The sequence below is a fragment of the Felis catus genome, chromosome E1 (assembly GCF_018350175.1).
Source record: "Felis catus isolate Fca126 chromosome E1, F.catus_Fca126_mat1.0, whole genome shotgun sequence".
Taxonomy (NCBI): Eukaryota; Metazoa; Chordata; class Mammalia; order Carnivora; family Felidae; genus Felis; species Felis catus.
Window position 1 is genome coordinate 9,670,339 of NC_058381.1, and position 18,731 is coordinate 9,689,069.

Consider the following 18,731-nt stretch of genomic DNA (forward strand, 5'->3'; position numbering starts at 1 on the left):
TCCAGTGAGTTGAGTGAATGGGAAAAGAGTGAACTGTTGAAAAGGAGCAAAGGTCACCCTCTCAAGTGGTTCTAAGCTTCACAAATAAAATTATATGCTAGAATTTCCTAGGCTAGTCTTTATTAATAATGATTCCAAGAATTAACTTGCATGTGACCTTTTTTACTGTGGTAAAATGTATGTAACACAGATTTACCATTTTAACCATTTTTAAATGTTCCAGTTTAGTGGCATTAAGTGCACAACAGGCTTTTGTAACCATCACCACTATTTCCAGAACGTTTTCATTGCCCCAAAGAGAAACTCTGTTCCCATTAGGCAATAATCCCCCTTCCTCCTCTTCCCCCAGTCCCCGGGAACCTCTAATGTACCTTCTTTCTCTCTGCATTTGCCTGTTTGAATTACTTCATATAAATGGAGCCACACAGTAATCGTCCTTTTGTATCTGGCTTATTTCACTTAGTGTAATCTTTTAAGGTTTATCCATATTGTAGTGTATGTGTCAGAACTTGATTCCTTTTTGTGGCAGAATAATAGTCCACATAGTGGACTGTATTACCACTATACAGCGCCATATATAAATGTGGATGTAGATACCGCATTTTGTTCATCCATTTATCTGTCAACGGACATGGGTTGTTTCCACTTTTTGACAGTTGTGAGTAATGCCGCTTGAACGTTGGTGTACAAGTATCTGTTTGAGTCCGTTTTCAATACCTCGGTATCTGAGTCCCCGTTTTCAGTACTTTGGGATATATACCTTATATACCTAGGTGGAATTGCTGTGTCATATGTCTATATTTAGCTTTTCGAAGAACTGCAAAAGTTTCCCACAGTGGCTGTACAGTTTTACATTCCCACGCAGTAGTGTGCAAGGTTCTAATTTTTCTGCATCTTTGTAAACACTTGTTCTTTTTTTTCCTTTTTTTCCCAAACAAGTCTAGCCAAACAGTACCTCAGTTTGGTTTTGATTTGTGTTCCCATAATAACGAATGATGTTGAGCATCTTTTCATGTGTGTGTTGGTCATTTGTGTGTCTTTGGAGAAATGTCTGTTCACATCATTTGCCTTTCTTTCTTTCTCTTTCTTTCTTTCTTTCTTTCTTTCTTTCTTTCTTTCTTTCTTTCTTTCTTTCTTTCTTTCTTTCTTTCTTTTTCTTTCTCTCCTCCTCCTCCTCCTCCTCCTCCTCCTCCTCCTCCTCCTCCTCCTTCTCCTCCTCCTCCTTCTTCTCTTCTTCAAGTTCTCTTTTTATTGTTCAGGTGTGGGAAGGCCATTAATATTCTGGATATTAAAAGCTTATCAAATACATGGTTTGCAGGTAATTTCTCCCATTTTGTGGGTTTTCTTTTCAGTCTCTTGATAGTTTTGATGAAGCCTAGTTTACCAGGTTTTTTTTTTTTTTTCTTCTTCTTTCTTTTGTTGCCTGGGCTTTTGGTGTGATATCCAAGAATTCATTGCAAAATCCAACATCGGGAAGACTTCTCCCTATATTTTTTTCCTAGGAGTTTTAGGTCTTATCTTTTAAATCTGTAATCTGTTTTGAGTTGATTTTTGTAGGTGGTCTATGACAAGGGTCCAGCCTCTTTCTTTTGCATGTGGGGATCCAGATTCCCCTGCACCATTTGTTGAAGAGATTGTTTCTTCCTCTTTGAATGGTCTTGGCACACTTGTTAAAAGTCACCGACCACTGATGTGAGTTAATTTCTGGGCTTTCAGTTCTCTTCCCTTGGTCTGTATGTCTACCCTTAGGGCAGTATCACTCTTGATTACTCTTGATTACTGTAGGTTCATAGTAAGTTTTGAAATTGTGAAGCGTGAGTTCTTCTAACTTTGTATTTCTCTTCCAAAATTGCTTTGGCTCTTTGTGGGGGGGGTCCCTTGAGATTCCATATGAATTTTATGGTGGGTTTTTCTGTTTCTCCAAAACACGCCACTGGCATTTGGATAGAAATTACATTGAATCCATAGATAGCTTTGTGTAGTATTGTCGTCTTAACCATACTAAGTCTTTCGGTACATGAGCATGGGCTGTCTTATCTATTTAGATTTTCTTAGTTTCTTCTGCAATGTTTTGTGGTTTTCACTGTGTAAGTCTTGGGCCTCCTTGGTCACATTTATCCCTAGCTTTTATTCTTTTGGATGCTACTATAAATGGAATTATTTTCTTAATTTCATTTTCAGACTGTTCATTGCTGATATATAGAAATACAACTGATTTTTGCGTGTTGAATTTGTATCCTGTAGCTTTGCATTATTCATTTATTAACTCTTATTAACTTTTCTTGGTAGATTCTGTAGGTTTTTCTACCTATGGGATCATGTCATCTGAACAGAAATACTTTTGTTTCTTCCTTTCAGATTTGGAGTCCTTTTATTTCTTTTTCTCGCCTAATGCTCTGATGAGAACCCCCAGTCCCATATTGAATACAAGCGACAAAAGCAGCCGTCCTCATTTTGTTCCTAAGTCTTTCTGCTCCAGTAGTTTTTTGTGACGTCATTGCGAATTTTACGAAAGGAATAGGATTTATGTCGTGAGTGAGCATGCAGATTTTTGGAATGTAATGATTTTATAGACCTCAGGGTTTATTTCATCATCACTTCTAAAAAGGAAAGCCAGTGATGATCCTTTTCATCGAGAAATATTGTGTGAGATGTTCGTTTAAAGCTTGGCCCACAAAGTAAAGTGTTGCTTCTGTAAATACTTTTATAGGAAAGGGAAAGTGAAATTAATGAACACCCACACGTAGTACTCTGTACAGTACCCCACTGAAAGGAATCAAAGGCAGATTCCTGACTTCCAAGACACTTACGTACTTGCAGAAACTAGACAGAATACATATTTCGGAATTCCAAAGCAATGTTACATTTCCACTCAAGACACTTGTCTTAATAATACCTCACAACTCAAGTCATTTATGTTTCCATGTACAACCGCTGGGAGATTTGTTTCCTGCTTGTTTTATTATTGGTTCATAATGGTAGTTGCTTTTCCGGTTTGGATCATACTAAATTCAGTTATTATGCCATAGGTTCAAAAATTGTATTTTAGGGGTATTCTTCAGCAACTTAAAATTTTCTGCAAATGGAAATCTTTTGTTATGTCTTTCACTTCTTTACCACTACCATTCTTACCTCCCCTGAAGAAACGTTTCTATTAGAATTAGAAGCTTTGGGGCGTCTGGGTGACTCAGTTGGTTAAGCGTCCAACTTCAGCTCAGGTCACGATCTCACGATTCGTGAGTTCGAGCTCCGCGTGGGGCCCTGTGCTGACAGCTCATTCATTGCCTTGGAGCCTGCTTTGGATTCTGTGTCTCCCTCTGCCTGCTCCTTCCTTGCTCATGCTTTTTCTCTCAAAAGTAAATAAACAGTAAAAATAACTTAATGAAAAAAAGAATTGGAAGTTTAATAGCACTTTATATCTATTCTTCTGGGATGCAGGAAGGGGGGGCAGGGATTCACTTTAAAAGTACGCATAATTTTCACATTTATTTTAAAGTCCAGCCAGGGGTGTTAGCAGGAAGTTGTACATCATTTAAGAAATTTCAAGTGTTTCTTTTCTTTTTATGTAATAGGCCTCAAGAAAGGAGAACTGGCTATGAACAGTTTCACCCAGGGCCATCCCCAGTGGATCATGATTCACTGGAATCCAAGCGGCCACGTCTGGAACAGGTTTCTGATTCCCATTTCCAGCGTGTCAGTGCTGCGGTCTTACCTTTAGTGCACACGCTGCCAGAAGGGTTGAGGTCTTCTGCAGACGCTAAGAAGGTAAATATTTGTTCTCTTACCCTGTGGAGTTGTCGGTCTGTGATGTTTATTTAGCCATATTCGGGCACAGTGCCTAAAAGAAAGTCCGATTGTGCCAGTCTCTAAAGGTTAGTGCTATGGGAAAGTAAAAATTTTGTTAAACAAAACTGAAAACCACAGACCGAGTGCTCCGGCCTTTTAAAGTCAGTACTTTTGCCTTTTTGGTAAATGAAAACAATCTGGGGACTGCTGTAAAGAAAAATTGCTATTGAATAACTCTCAAGCATTTTTGTACTGGCTTGCTGGGCTATAAAATGTGGTCAGTGGTTCTTAAGACAACCACAGTTTTGTTAAACTTAAATTAAATTTAAGAGAATCCCCTTAAATTCCGTTGCAGTTTATTGACTTGCTATATAAGAGAAAAGACATTTTAGGTGAGGTTTGTCTGTGCTTATAGTTTTTACAAAGAAAAATAAATTGTTCTTATAATTTATGTAAAAAGTAGTTTCTTTAGAAAACTTGCCAATACAGAGGAAAATTACGTATAGTTCTATATGTTGGAGAGAAATACGTACTTTTAATATATAGCTATATTTTGTGACATTTTTCAACAAAGTATACTGTGAATTTATGAGAAGGTTCTATTAAGATCAAATCTCTTTTCCTCTTGTGTTATTGTTTCTTGCCTTTTGTGAAATACATGTGCGTGCATTATGCCCTTTTTTTGTTGTTGAGTTTATTTTTTTTAACTGTGTATTTTGCTTACCATTAAATCTGCAGATTGGGAAGTACCTGGCACTTAGTAGGTACTGAATAAATACTTGTTTTAGGAAGAATAAACTAATTTTTTGATATTCTTTTAACAGTGTAGTGTTAACCTTTTTGCTATCCCCGTCCCCCTTCCCATTTTGTTGGCAAATATCTCTTCCCTAATGTTTATTTACCTTTGTGGCTAATGGCCCTTTCCACCCTGATACCAGATAAATAAGTACCCACACTTTTTCTTTGAGTTTTTATGCAGGGAAAAGTGATTTAAGAGATAGTGAACGTGTATGCAATTTGTTTTCAAATAGTTCTGCTAAAGGGGAAAAAAAAAAGGTAGGTGTGTGGATGTGTTTATAGAGAAAGCAAAAATAGTAAAATGTTAACTAGTGAGCATGAAGGATAAATGCATATCCATTGTATTGTTCTTTCAACTTTTATGTACATTTGAAAATTTACAAAATGATAGGATAGGTGGGGAAAGCTCTAGAAATAAGCTCAACTTCTGGGATTTTTGAGGCCTACCTCCTTGTGTGAAATACATGTGTTATTAGTCTGTGGGTTCATAAGAAATGTTTTGCAGCATGAACAACAAAAGAAAAAATACAAAGAATAAAAGTCTTCTTTTAAGAAGAATTTATTCAAGGATGAATAAATGACTACAAATGTTATTTATAGCTGTAGAATTTTTTAGCAGAAAGGGATCTTCAAGTCTCATTCATTAAAATGTGACATGTTGGATAACTGTACAACCTATTTCCATTTTATAGTAGAGAAAACAGATGTTAGGCAAAATTAAGCGACCTAGGTGGTGCCTCCTGAGTTGGAGTGAAAACCCATGACCCCTGACCCCTGACCCCTGGTCCTGCTTTTTCCCCCCTAAGCTGTAAACCATGACTTTTTTTTTTTTTTAGAAGTAGGCATTTTGAAAGAATTAGTTTGGGGTTTTTTTTAATGTTGCTAAGCTCAGGTGTATCTTTTATAGAAGAATTAGACAAGCTTGAAGGAGAAAGTTACTTTACAGCCTCACCAGTTAGAAATTGTTGTTAACTTTGTGATAGTTGGGTGGGTATTTTAATATGCTGACTTTGTACATTGTTTATAACTTTATTTTCGCTTAAGTGCTTCATGAGCTTCTTTTCGGGTCAGTAAGTTTGCAACTGTATTTTTAGTGGCTACTTAGTATTTCATATATGGATATAAAGTAATGTGTCACACATGTAGGTTATCTGTTGGTTCATTAGAGCAATGACATGGTCTTTAGGCTGATTTTTTTGGTGTTCATTCTTATTTATTTCCTTAAGGTAAATTCCTGTTAGTATAATCAATTTCTGATCAGAGTTGGCATATTTTTCAGCCTTTTGTATTTCCAGATTGTCCTGCCAAAGAGTAGGATTGATTCTTATTCTTGACAGCAGAATGTAGGGTGCCCAATTATTGTGCTAATGCCACAGATTTGCTGCTATTTAAAAAACCATTGTTAATCTGATAAAATTTTAACTTGTATTTATTTGCTTCTTACTAAAACTTACATTTTTCATTTGTTTATTGGTTATTCATTTTTCCTATTTTGTAAATTGTTTTTCCTATCTGTTCATTTTTCTGTTGGTCAGTTTTTGATTTTATACTGAGTTGTAGAGTTGACATTTTGGAAATGCTTTTTCTCATTTGCTTTTAAATTTGTTACTGCTATCTTGATAATCAACAGAAGACTGTTTATTTTAATCCATCAGTCTTTGTTTCTTCTTCTTCTTTTTTTTTTTATTAATATCTTTTGCTGCTGGCTTTTCTGAGCCCAAGATTGCGTGAATACCTTGTTTTGTTCGCTTGAGGCTCATTGTGATTTGCTAATACAGCTCATGTAAATGTTTGCTGTCATTTGGCTTTTATTGTGATATAAGATAAAAGGTAGGAATCTAACTTTCTTTCCTCAAAATTGCTATCATTATGTTCCCACACAAGATTAGAAACTCCATGAAGGCGAGTATCATGTCTGTTTCATTCACCCCTCTGCCTAGTGCCTGCACATAGTAGGCACTTAAGGAATTGTTTTGTCGTTAAGTGTTTAACTAGAAGGCAAGTCTGTGGAAAATATTGCTTTGTACTAGTAGTTCTTAGCGCGTGCATCAGATCACCTGAGGAGCGTTTGCAAAGTCTGCAGTTGAAATACCTGTTTTGCTATTTTACATGGTCCGTAACACACATGTGCTCATTTGCATATGGCAGGAGAATGTGTTATATAACGAGGTCTTGGTGGTTCATAAATGATTTTTCTCTGCACGTTAATGTTTCAAAAGCTCTCAGGATCAAGCTGTCCCATAATTAAAAGAAGTAGCCTTCATGATGTCTGAAGACCTTGAGAAGATTCGAAAATTATTGCATTCAAGAACTGCTCTGCTTTTCACTGTTAAGCTAACTAGTGGAGATTCAAGTGTCGAAAAGAAATGTGAAGATACTATCTCCTATGTTTTTTTCTGTATTTTTTTGTTTTTAAAGGTTGATAAAGATGGTTATACCCTCAATTGTATTTTTATTTTTTATTTATTTTTTTTAGTGTTTATTTATTTTGAGAGAGAGAGAGAGAAAGACAGTAAGACAGTGAGCAGGGGAGGGACAGAGAGAGAGGGAGAGAGAATCCCAGGCAGGCTCCATGCTAACAGCGTAGAGCCTGATGAGGGGCTCGAACTCACAAACAATGAGATCATGACCTGAGCCAAAATCAAGAGTTGGATGCTTAACCGACGGAGCCACCCAGACGCCCCTCTATTTTTTTTTTTTATTTTGATGAAACATACTGTTTTCTGTTGGAAGCAAAAGACTTCAGGGATTTACATCTTAACAGCAGAAGCATGAACTACAGAGTTTGAATCGAGCAAAGATCGTAGGCTGATGGCAAATGATATTGGGGCTTCAATATATTATTACCTCTGTAGAATTGTTACTGTTTTTGTTAATGCTCTGCGTGCAAAGTTGTACAGGTTTTAATAGCCACAATCCTATTTTCCCCAGAAGTTTTTTTTTTTTTTTTTAAGTTTATTTTTTTACTTTGAGAGAGAGCGAGCGATAGCAGGGGAGGGGCAGATAGAGTGGAGGACAGAGGATCTGAAACAGGTTTTTTGCTGGCAGCACCAAGCCTGATGCGGGACTCGAACTCACAACCATGATGAGATCATGAGCTAACTTGAAGTTGGGCACTTAACCAACTGAGCCCCGGGTCTTATATTTAGCATATACTATTACAGAATATGAGGTTTTCCAGAAATACACATATTTTAGCCAAAATCTCTGTTCCAAGTTGTTTTGGAGCAACTATCCAAGTATAGTTGTGTGCATTCTTTGTTAGAACTACTGATTTCTCACAGTTACTTAGTCATTATATTTAATACTCTTAGGGCTGTATTGTCCTATGAACCATGCTCATTCTAGGGTTCTTAAAGCCTGCAGAAAACTAGTGACTTAATCCAAAATTTATCTTTGGAGCGCTTGGGTGGCTCAGTTGGTTAAGCCAACACTTCATCTCAGCTCAGATCTTGATCTCAGGGTAGTGAGTTCAAGCCCCTCATTGGGCTCCATGCTGGGCACGGAGTCTACTTAAAAAACAAAAATTCATCTGCTTTACAGTATCGCTTATATCTTCACCTTAGACTGGAGATTAATAGCCTGTGTGTGTGTGTGTGTGTGTGTGTGTTGACAAGGTGGTTGGTTTTGGGTGGAGGGCTTTCATTCTGATTGGAGGTGGAATGGAATGACATATTTGGCTTAATCGAGGTTATGTGTGCTGTAGCATGGGCAGATTTACCTGCCCTTTATAAAGGCAGGCCTAGGTGATAGCAACAAGAAAAGTGCTAGGTCATTTCTCTGACTTCTGTACCTGATTATTCGCCCTTGGAAAGTCTGAGAAGTTTTTGTTAGGAACTCTTGGCCGTATCACAGCTGTTAAGCTGGGGGGACACACAGCTTTTGCATGGAATTTATGACTTTTCCAGCCTACAAGTTCAGACCTTTTGAAGAACCATCATAAGAAAATGGTTAAGAAACGGTATCTTCCTTTTTCATGATTGCATTACTGTTTCCCCAGATATTCTCTACGGTCTCAGTATTGTGACATTCAAGGCTATTCAGCCTTTTAGCCACCTCATTCTAAATAGCTTTTAGGATATTCAGAATAGTGAACGATATGTGTAGACCGTGATGTATAAACGTCAGTGGAGTGGAGTGTGTGTGTGTGTGTGCATGTATGAAAATTGCTCCTGTAGGTCACCAGCTAGAGAAATTGCATTTATGATTCTGCTGTGTCTTAAAATAGACTTGTTCAGCTAAGAGAATCTTGATGTTAATATTGGCTATTAGTGAGGAATAAATTGTTCTTGACTTTCTTCTCTAAAGGATCCAGCATTTGGAGGCAAACATGAAGCTCCATCGTCTCCAATCTCTGGGCAACCTTGTGGAGATGATCAGAATGCTTCACCTTCAAAACTTTCAAAGGAAGAGTTAATACAGAGTATGGATCGTGTAGACAGAGAAATCGCAAAAGTAGAACAGCAGATCCTCAAACTGAAGAAGAAACAAGTAAGTGTTTGATTTTACTGATATTTTATCGATATTCTAAGAACATATGTTTGTCTTTCTAAAGAAGATAATGCTGACTTTTCCATAGTTTTCAACTTTATATGAGTGGAATCAAGCCTGTATACTCTTTGACTTGCCTTTTTTTTTCATTTTCTTTTCTTTCTTTTTTTTTTTTTTCTTTTACGTTTCCTGAGTTGCATCCATTCGTGTTCCCTGCTGTATTGTCTGACCGTGTGATTCCAGATAGCAAAACTTGTTTGTCCATTCTGTTTTGGATCTTATTGGATGGGTTGTTCCTAGATTGTTGCTACTTCAGTGCCGTGGTGCTGTGTTTTTGGTTCACGTGTGAATAGATTTTCGTGGGCACGTGCCCAGGAACGGCATTGCTTGACTCGAGAGTATGCGCTTCTCTGAGTGTGTATTAGATGATACCGAACGTGTGAAAATGGCAGTGCCGTTGGCAACATGTACAGGTTCCAGTTTGTGCAAATGCTTGTCCTCACCTGATGAGTTTTTTGCAGTTGGATGTGAAATAGTTCTCCCTGAGGTTTTAATTTGAATGTCCTTGTTTAGGTATGAGAGCTGATTTACATTTGTTCATGGGTTATTGGTGTTCCTTATGCGGATTGTTATTTTGTCATTTTTTTTCTTTTTTTATTAAAAAAAAATTTTTTTTTTAACGCTTATTTACTTTTGAGACAGAGACAGAGCGTGAATGGGGGAGGGGCAGAGAGAGGGAGACAGAATCCGAAGCAGGCTCCAGGCTCTGAGCTATCAGCACAGAGCCTGACGTGGGGCTCGAACTCACGGACTGTGAGATCATGACCTGAGCCGAAGTCGGACGCTTAACCGACTGAGCCACCCGGGCGCCCCTTTGTCATTTTCTTAATTGTAGTATTTCCTAAAGTGTCTTGTCAGTTAATGCCTATGGCAGCTATGTCCTCATTTGTGGGTTGTCATTTTGCTTTTTGGGGAAGGGAGGATGGAGGTTTTTGTATGTTTGTTTGTTTTTTGTTTTTTTTTTTTTGATACTGAAATTAAAAAAATTCACAGCAGAATATTCATCCTTTGAAAGTATACAGTCTGTTGGCTTTTAATGTATTCATAAAGTTGTGCAGCTATCACCACGGTATAATTCCAGAGCATTCTTATCGCTTCAAGAAGAAACCACATATCTGTTAGCAGTTACCCTCTATTTCCCCCTCTCGCTGACCCCTGGCAACCACTAATCTGTTGTCTATATGGATTTTTATCTGGACATTTCGGGTAAATAGAATCCTATAACATGTGTGACATTTTTTGTCTTGCTGCTTTCATTTAGCATGTTTTCAAGATTCATCCATGTTCTGTCTTGTATCAATACTTCATTCCTTTTTATGGCTGACTAAAAACTCCATTTCGTGGAGATACAATGTATTGTTGATTCATTCATCAGGTGGTGGATATTTGGGTTGTGTTCACATTTTGGCTGTTTTTGGCTATTATGAGTGCTGCTGCTATGACATTCATGTACACGTTTTTGTGTCGACATATATTTTTCTGTTCTCTTGGATATATACCCAGGAGGGAAATTGCTGGATCCTTTGGTAAATCTGTGTTTAAATTTTTGAGGAACTGTGAGAATGTTTTCCGAAGTGGCTGCACCATTTTACATCCCCACCAGCAGTCTTTGAGGGATGGTTACACTTGCTCTACTTCCTTGGTAACACTTTTTTTTTTTTTTTAACATTTATTCATTTTTGAGAGTGAGAGAGACAGAGCATGAGGGAGGGAGGGGCAGAAAGAGAGGGAGACTCAGAATCCGAAGCAGGCTCCAGGCCCTGAGCTGTCAGTGCAGAGCCCGACGCGGGGCTTGAACTCACGGACCGCAAAATCATGACCTGAGCTGAAGTCGGATCCCCAACCGACGGAGCCACCCAGGCACCCCTACACTTTTATTTATCTATCTATCTATCTATCTATCTATCTATCTATCTATCTATCTATTTATTTATTATTTTAACGTTTATTTCTGAGACAGAGAGAGACAGAGCATGAATGGGGGAGGGGCAGAGAGAGAGGGAGACCCAGAATCTGAAACAGGTAACAGGCTCTGAGCTGTCTGCACAGAGCCTGACGCGGGGCCCGAACCCACGGACCGTGAGATCATGACCTGAGCCGAAGTTGGATGCTCAACTGACGGAGTCACCCAGGCGCGCCTACACTTTTTTTAAAAAAAATTTTTTTTTTTTTCAACTTTTATTTATTTTTGGGACAGAGAGAGAGCATGAACGGGGGAGGGGCAGAGAGAGAGGGAGACACAGAATCGGAAACAGGCTCCAGGCTCTGAGCCATCAGCCCAGAGCCCGACACGGGGCTCGAACTCACGGACCGCGAGATCGTGACCTGGCTGAAGTCGGACGCTTAACCGACTGCGCCACCCAGGCGCCCCTACACTTTTTTTTAAATAGCCATCCTAGTAAATGTGAAGTGGTATCTCCTTATGGTTTTGATTTTAATTTCCTTAATGATTAATGGCAAATGCCCTTTCATGTGCTTGTTGGCCTTTTTGTGTATTTTCTTTAGAGAAACATCCAGATTCTTTCCCCATTTTTCAGTTGGGTTGCCTTTTTATGGTTGAGTTATAACAGTTCCTTACTCTGGATACGCAGATACGTGATTTGCAGATTATTTTCTCCCATTCTGTGAATTGTCTTTTCACTTTGCTGTTAGTGTCCTTTGGTGTAAAAAAGGTATTCCCCCCGCCCGACTCATTTAAGTATTTATTGAGCAGCTAGGGAGATACGAAAGGTGATTAAAACATGGTCAAAGAGCGGAGTCAAATGCACAAGTCTCAGAAAGCAAAGTATAAGGTTCATTGGATCACAGCAGTCAGATGAAAGTGCTTTGGGAAATCAGGAGGGAGATTGCTTCCAGCCTGGAAGGGGGGTGTGGGTGGGTGGCAAACTGGGAACGGGGATTGAAATTAAAATAGAAAACTTTCGTCTAGATTGTTGATTCTCAGTAGAGACTATATTTGTCTCTCTTTTTCCTCTCCCCATCTTTGGGCTTAATTTACCAAGACCATTCAGCAAGCTTTTTCTAGACTTGCTTGCATTTTTGCTTTAATGTCTTCTACAGAAATAGATCCTTTTGCTGTTTTAAGACTTTTTTCCTCCTCTTTTTTTTTTTTTTTTTTTTTTTAAAGGATTCATGACCTTTTGATCTTGGTGTTAATGATTTTGAGTCTTTTCCATCCCGGTTTGATAGTTTGGGGCCTTTTAGGCTGGAGTATTGAGTATAGATTTCTTCACTGGAGCTTTTTCCTCAGCCTCCTCATCCTCATCAGCCAGTTTCACTTTTTCTTCTGTGGAAACTTGGCTGTGACGTACAGGGGCAGATCGCTTTCCAGATATGCTTAGGAGTTTCACACTTTCATCCTCCACAGCTCCGAGGTGCTGTCCACATGTGCAGGCCCTGAACTACATTTAGATCACAGGTGGTGGTATTTCAAAGCCCCCAAGGGAAAAACCATTGGCTGTACAGATGTTTCCAAGTTGCAGTGTTACTTTAATTGAACTGCCTTCATAATTCATTGCCACTGCTTCAACAATGTGCAATTAATCTTTTGCATCGGCCCCCAAACTGACCATTCTTAAAGGTAGTTGGTGCTCATTCTCATCATAATCCATTTTAAAGTGATAATCTTTGGCCTCTGTTGGCCTCACAACTGAAAAGATATTTCTGGGGCCTCACGGGGTTCATGTCTCTGTCCACTGAACCTTCTGTGGGGTGGGAATCTTGTGTGGGAGAGGGGGCAGCCAGAGGTAAATGACTCCAGTTCCAGAGAACAGCCGTGTAGGACTGAATCACACCGGGCCAAAAGTTTTTAATTGTGAGGAAGCCCGGTTTATTTTTTCTTTCATTACTTGAGCTTTTGTTGTCCTGTCCAGGAAACTGATGCATAATCCAAGGTCCCACGAGGATTTATTCCTATACTTTCTTCTGTAAATTTTATTGTTTTAACTCTGATATTTAGGTCTTTGAGCCTAATTGTGTTTTTGGTGAACAGAATTTGTTTATATTTTATATGAGACTACCCTGGGATCATTAAAATAGTTGACTAGTTGTCTTTTTCAAATCTTCATAGTTTTGCTTTTTACATTATTCTTAATCCACCAGAAATTGACTTTTTTATGTCTGTCTCAAGGTAGGGGGTCACATCTATTCTGTTATCTATGGATAATTGCAAAGTTTGTCCTTTCCCAACTCCCCTGTCATTTTACCTGTATTATAATTCAAGTTTACATCTATATATGTGTTGATTTCTGGGTTTTGAAAATTCTTATTTATTGCCCTCTTCGTGGTATTCATGCAGAAATACAATATATATTCTCCTAACTACTAGAGCTTTATAATAACTCTTTTTTTCCAGTGAGGTAAGCCCTACTTCTAACGGCATGTTTTAGCTATTTTAAATTTTTTACAATCTCATGTAACTTTTAGAATCACACTTTTTGGTTCTCCAAAACATCTTTTTGGAATTTTCATTGGAATCATATGGAATACAGAGATCAATTTGGGAAGGATGAAATCTTTATGACATTGAGTCTTCCAATCCATGAACATGGTGTATCCATTTATTTAGGATGTCTTTCATGTTTTGTTACTTTCTGTCCATAAACAATCTATATGCCTTGCATTTAATTAAACTTAGGCACTTTATATTTTTGATGCTCTTATTAATAATATATTTTTTAAATTACATTTTTTGTTGCCTTTGACATTTTTTTTTTAATTTTTTTTTTCAGCATTTTTATTTATTTTTGGGACAGAGAGAGACAGAGCATGAACGGGGGAGGGGCAGAGAGAGAGGGAGACACAGAATCGGAAACAGGCTCCAGGCTCCGAGCCATCAGCCCAGAGCCTGACACGGGGCTCGAACTCATGGACCGCGAGATCGTGACCTGGCTGAAGTCGGACGCTTAACCGACTGCGCCACCCAGGCGCCCCAACCTTTGACATTTTTATATAGACCAGAAGTCTTCCTAAATTATCCTTTTATTGCTGATTTCTTATTTGTAGATTCTTCATATCAATAGTTAACAACAGCAGTAGCAACACAGTTTTGTTTCTCCTTTCCAGCCCTTAAACCTTTTTCTTAATCAAAAAAATTTTTTTTAAGTTTATTTTTGAGAGAGAGAGCAAGAGAGAGCCTGTGTGTGTGTGTGTGTGTGTGTGTGCGCGCGCGTGCGCGCAAGCAGAGGAGGGGCAGAGAGAGGGGGGCAGAGGATCCAAAGTGGGCTGTGCACTGACAGTAGAGAGCCTGATGGCAGGGCTTGAGCTCACAATCTGTGCCATCATGACCTGAACTGAGGTTGGATGCTTAACCAACTGAGCCACCCAGGTGCCCCTTTTCCTTTTCTATTGCTTTATTGCTCTGGTTAGGACTACAATACAGAGTCGAAAGTGGTTATTCTTGTTCTTTTCTACTTTTAGAAGAATACCTTTTTTTTTTTTTAATTTTTTTTCAACGTTTTTTATTTATTTTTGGGACAGAGAGAAACAGAGCATGAACGGGGGAGGGGCAGAGAGAGAGGGAGACACAATATCGGAAACAGGCTCCAGGCTCCGAGCCATCAGCCCAGAGCCTGACGCGGAGCTCGAACTCACGGACCACGAGATTGTGACCTGGCTGAAGTCGGACGCTTAACCAACTGCGCCACCCAGGCGCCCCTAGAAGAATACCTTTACTTTTTGCCACTGATTTTGATGTCAGTTTTTTTAGACATCTTTCATCAGGTTGGGAAATAACTGTTGGATTCTAGTGTGCTAAGAGTTAAACAAAAATAATTTTTTTTAACGTTTATTTATTTTTGGGACAGAGAGAGACAGAGCATGAACGGGGGAGGGGCAGAGAGAGAGGGAGACACAGAATCAGAAACAGGCTCCAGGCTCCGAGCCATCAGCCCAGAGCCCGACACGGGGCTCGAACTCACGGACCGCGAGATTGTGACCTGGCCGAAGTCGGACGCTTAACCGACTGTGCCACCCAGGCGCCCCAAAAATAATTTTTTTTAATGTTTATTTTTGAGAGAGAGAGCATGAGCAGGGGAGGGACAGAGAGAGAGGGAGACACAGAACCTGAAGCAGGCTCCAGGCTCTGAGTTGTCAGCACAGAGCCTGACATGGGGCTCGAACTCCTGAACTGTAAGATTATGACCTGAGCTGAAGTCAGACCCTTAACTGACTGAGCCACCCAGGCGCCCTAGTGTGCTAAGAGTTTTAAATGATGAGGGAATGCTGAATTTTATCAGATACTTTTTTTCCCTTTAAGTTTGTTTATTTTGAGACAGAGACAGCACGAGCAGGGGAGAGGCAGGAAGAGAGGGAGAGAGAGAATCCCAAAGCAGACTGCGCTGTCAGCACAGAGCCCGACACGGGGCCTGAATCCACGAACCATGAGATTGTGACCTGAGCCGAAGTCGGACACTTAACTGACTGAGCCACCTGGGCACCCCGAAAGTTTATTTATTCTTAGAGAGGCAGAGAGAATGCCAGTGGGGAGGGGCAGAGAGAGAGGAAGAATCTAAGTAGGCTCTGCACTGTCAGCACAGAGCCCGTGTGGGGCTTGAACTCATGAAACCGTGAGATCATGACCTGAGCTGAAAGCAAGAGCTGGACACTTAACCAACTGAGCCATTCAGGTGCCCCCGGTTCTCAGTTTTTATCCGGTGTAGTTTTAGTCTCTTATTTTAGGCTTATAGAAGTTTATAGTTGTTGTTTTCCTGGTCAGTGAAACCTTTTATTGTCAGGCAATGACATTCTATCTCTTGTAATGCTTTTTACCATAAAATTTGTTCTGCCTGGTATTGCCATAATTAGATCAGCATTCTTTTGGTTGATATTAGTTTGTCTTGTTTCTTCCCTTTACTTTCTGTGCTTTAAGGTATAGCTCTTATATATGTATATAGCTGGGTTTTGTTTTCTGTCTACTCTGACAACCTGTCTTTCCAGAGGATAATTTACTTCTTTTAACCTGATTATGATGATTGGTAATATCTCAGTTGTTTTTATTATATACTGTTGTCCTGTCTTTTTTATGGTTTCTTGTTTGTTTTTTTCTAATCCTTATCTTGGATTGATTATTTGTCTTACTACATTTTCTTCTACCCCTCTAGTTTGTATTTCATACACTATTTTATATTGTTTATAATGGCTCCCTTCAAACTTACCAGCCTATTTAACTTGAAGCCTAAAATTAAATTAGTATCTTAATCATACTCGAGAAGCAAGGGGACATAGAACTTCTCGAGTCCTTTCTCTTTTCTCCCAGCTTTTATGATACTTTTGCCATTTTTTTCTAGTTCTTCCTTGTTTTATTTCAAGCACCAAAGACATTATTTTATACAGTCAGTGTTCATTTAGGTTTACCCACTTGTCTGTCATCTTATTTGCTCATCATTCCTTCTTGCAAGACAGATCTTCCTTGTGGGGTTGTGTGTTTCTGCTTGAAGAACATCCTGCAGAATTTCCTTTAGTGAGGATCCATTAGTTGGCAGATTTAGTATTTAGTTGTGGAGACCTAAATGTCTTTTATTTATGCCATTTATTGAAAGGTATTTTTATTTGGTATTTGGTTCTTTTGTACCAGCACACTGTCTTCTGGCTTCCGCTGTTAAGACATTGGCCCTTGGTCTAATTTTTATTCTCTTGTGGATAGTGTGCATCTTTTCTCCGGCTGCCTTTAATATCTTTGTGTGCTGTTGTTTTTATTATGATGTATTAGGAGTGTGTTTTTGCTTGTATTTTATTTATTTATTTATGTTTTGGGGGGGGGCAGGTGAGAGAGTGGGCAAGAGAGAGAATCTTAAGCAGGCTCCACACCCAGTGTGGAGCTGTAACACAGGGCTAGATCTCATGACCAACTGTGAGATCATGACTTGAGCCGAAATCAAGAGCCAGATGCTTAACCTACTGTCCAGCTTAAGATTCATTGGGCTTCTTGAATGTGTTAGTTTTTAATCCGTTCTGGAAAATTCTAAGCCATGATCTTTTTTTTTTTTTTTTTTTTTAAACAAAATCCTTTCCTGTGGTTTCTTTGTTCTCTTCTCCAATTCCTGTTAGATACAACATCTTATCACTCTTGTGTTCTATGTCTTTTTATTGTTTTTTTCTTTCCCAGTTGGTTGCTTCTTTGGGCTTCACTGTGGGCAGTTTCTTCACTTCTGTTTTTCAGTTTGCATTTCTCTTTTCAGTTATATCTAATCTGTCAAATATATCTTTAGTTTCACTAATTTTTGTTGTTGTTGTTGTTGGAATTTCTTTTAGGCTAATTTTTAAATCTCATGTAAAAAAGATTACCTTGCTTTAAAACAATGTTAAACAGTCTTCTTTATTGAGTCCTATTAAATTTATAATAATGTGTCTGACAGTTCTTTTAAGTCTTAGTGGGTCTGATTCTGCTGGGTTGGTCTTATCTGGTCTTTAGTTTGTTCACTTGTAAAATTGCAGTAATACAGTTAACAACACCAGCTACCTTATGTGATGGTTGTATGAGTTGTGATCATGAATATATTGTTGAATTTAATGTGGCATATAGTAAATGCTCAATGATGTGTAACCCATTATCATAATTAAAAAATATATTGCATGACCATTATGAGGTGTATAGGAACTACAAATTTTATTGAGAAATGTAGAGTAAAGAAACATAACATAGATGCATAGAGACACAGTGTTAATAATGTTAATTAATAATGTTAATACCATTAACACACAAAATTGTATATGTTTTATACAATTCAACAAAAATTCAACTAAATATGTTAAATTTGCAAAATTATTATAAACCTCTTGTATGAAAGAACAAAGTAAGTGAGGAAAAGTTTATATTTTTTGTTTTGTTTGTTTTTAGTCTTCCTGTTACAATGGTTTTGTCCTGGGGCTACTTCAGTACTCAGAACAAAATGGGATTTCTGGAAGTTGGTTTTTTCCTTTCTCCACACCTACTTAACAGGGACCCTCAAAGAAGGCTTCTGAGCAAAGCCAAGGAAGAATGGTTGAGGAACTTAACCCCATAAACATGATCTCACAACTCCAGATATCTTTTACTTATAAAGATAGCAGCCTGCAAAAGTACTTTGAATTCCAAGGTGGAAGTGGTCCTTGACGCTTGTCTCTTGGAGGAATTTTATCCTTAGGTTGGGTGTGATCTGACCTAATTGACTAGGAGTCTTGATCTGTCTTCGTAGCACAGTTAAAATTTTCCTCTAGGTTTTAGTAGACATAACATCTTCACCCAATGTCTTTTCTGTCGTCTTAGCCAGTAAACTTATATTCACAAGACTAATCCTAGAGCATTTACTAGGTGTCAGGCCCTGGCTTAAGTGCTGAAAAATAAAAAGCAGTGAACCAAGCAAAGTCTCTGCTTGCTTCCGTAATAATTGTAGGTAATATTTATTGACTATTTATAGTTGTAATGTGCTTGATACATATTGAGTTATTTAATTTTCTCCAAAATCTACCTGATAGATAGGGTTAATGTTTCTACTTTACATATGAGTGGCTTACATATTTGTTCAGGATTGAAAAAGTTGAGACCTAGAAAGGACCCTAGGATCACAGTGCTCGTAAGAGTTGACCCGAAGACTCAAACTCAGGCAGAGTAATGCAGA

General features: G+C 38.5%; 1 protein-coding gene and 1 pseudogene across 13 annotated transcripts in view; one reads left to right on the forward strand and one right to left on the reverse strand.

Moving 5' to 3' along the window:
• NCOR1 (nuclear receptor corepressor 1) overlaps positions 1-18,731 on the forward strand; it is a 159,778-nt gene that overhangs the window by 39,335 nt on the left and 101,712 nt on the right. For all 13 annotated transcript variants that reach the window (XM_023244071.2, XM_023244079.2, XM_023244076.2 and 10 more), the window contains exons 4-5: positions 3,573-3,765; positions 8,893-9,075. In XM_023244071.2, the coding sequence (XP_023099839.1) occupies positions 3,573-3,765; positions 8,893-9,075 (376 nt within the window). The remainder of the gene's footprint in view (positions 1-3,572; positions 3,766-8,892; positions 9,076-18,731) is intronic.
• Positions 12,143-13,038, reverse strand: LOC123381897 (annotated as a pseudogene).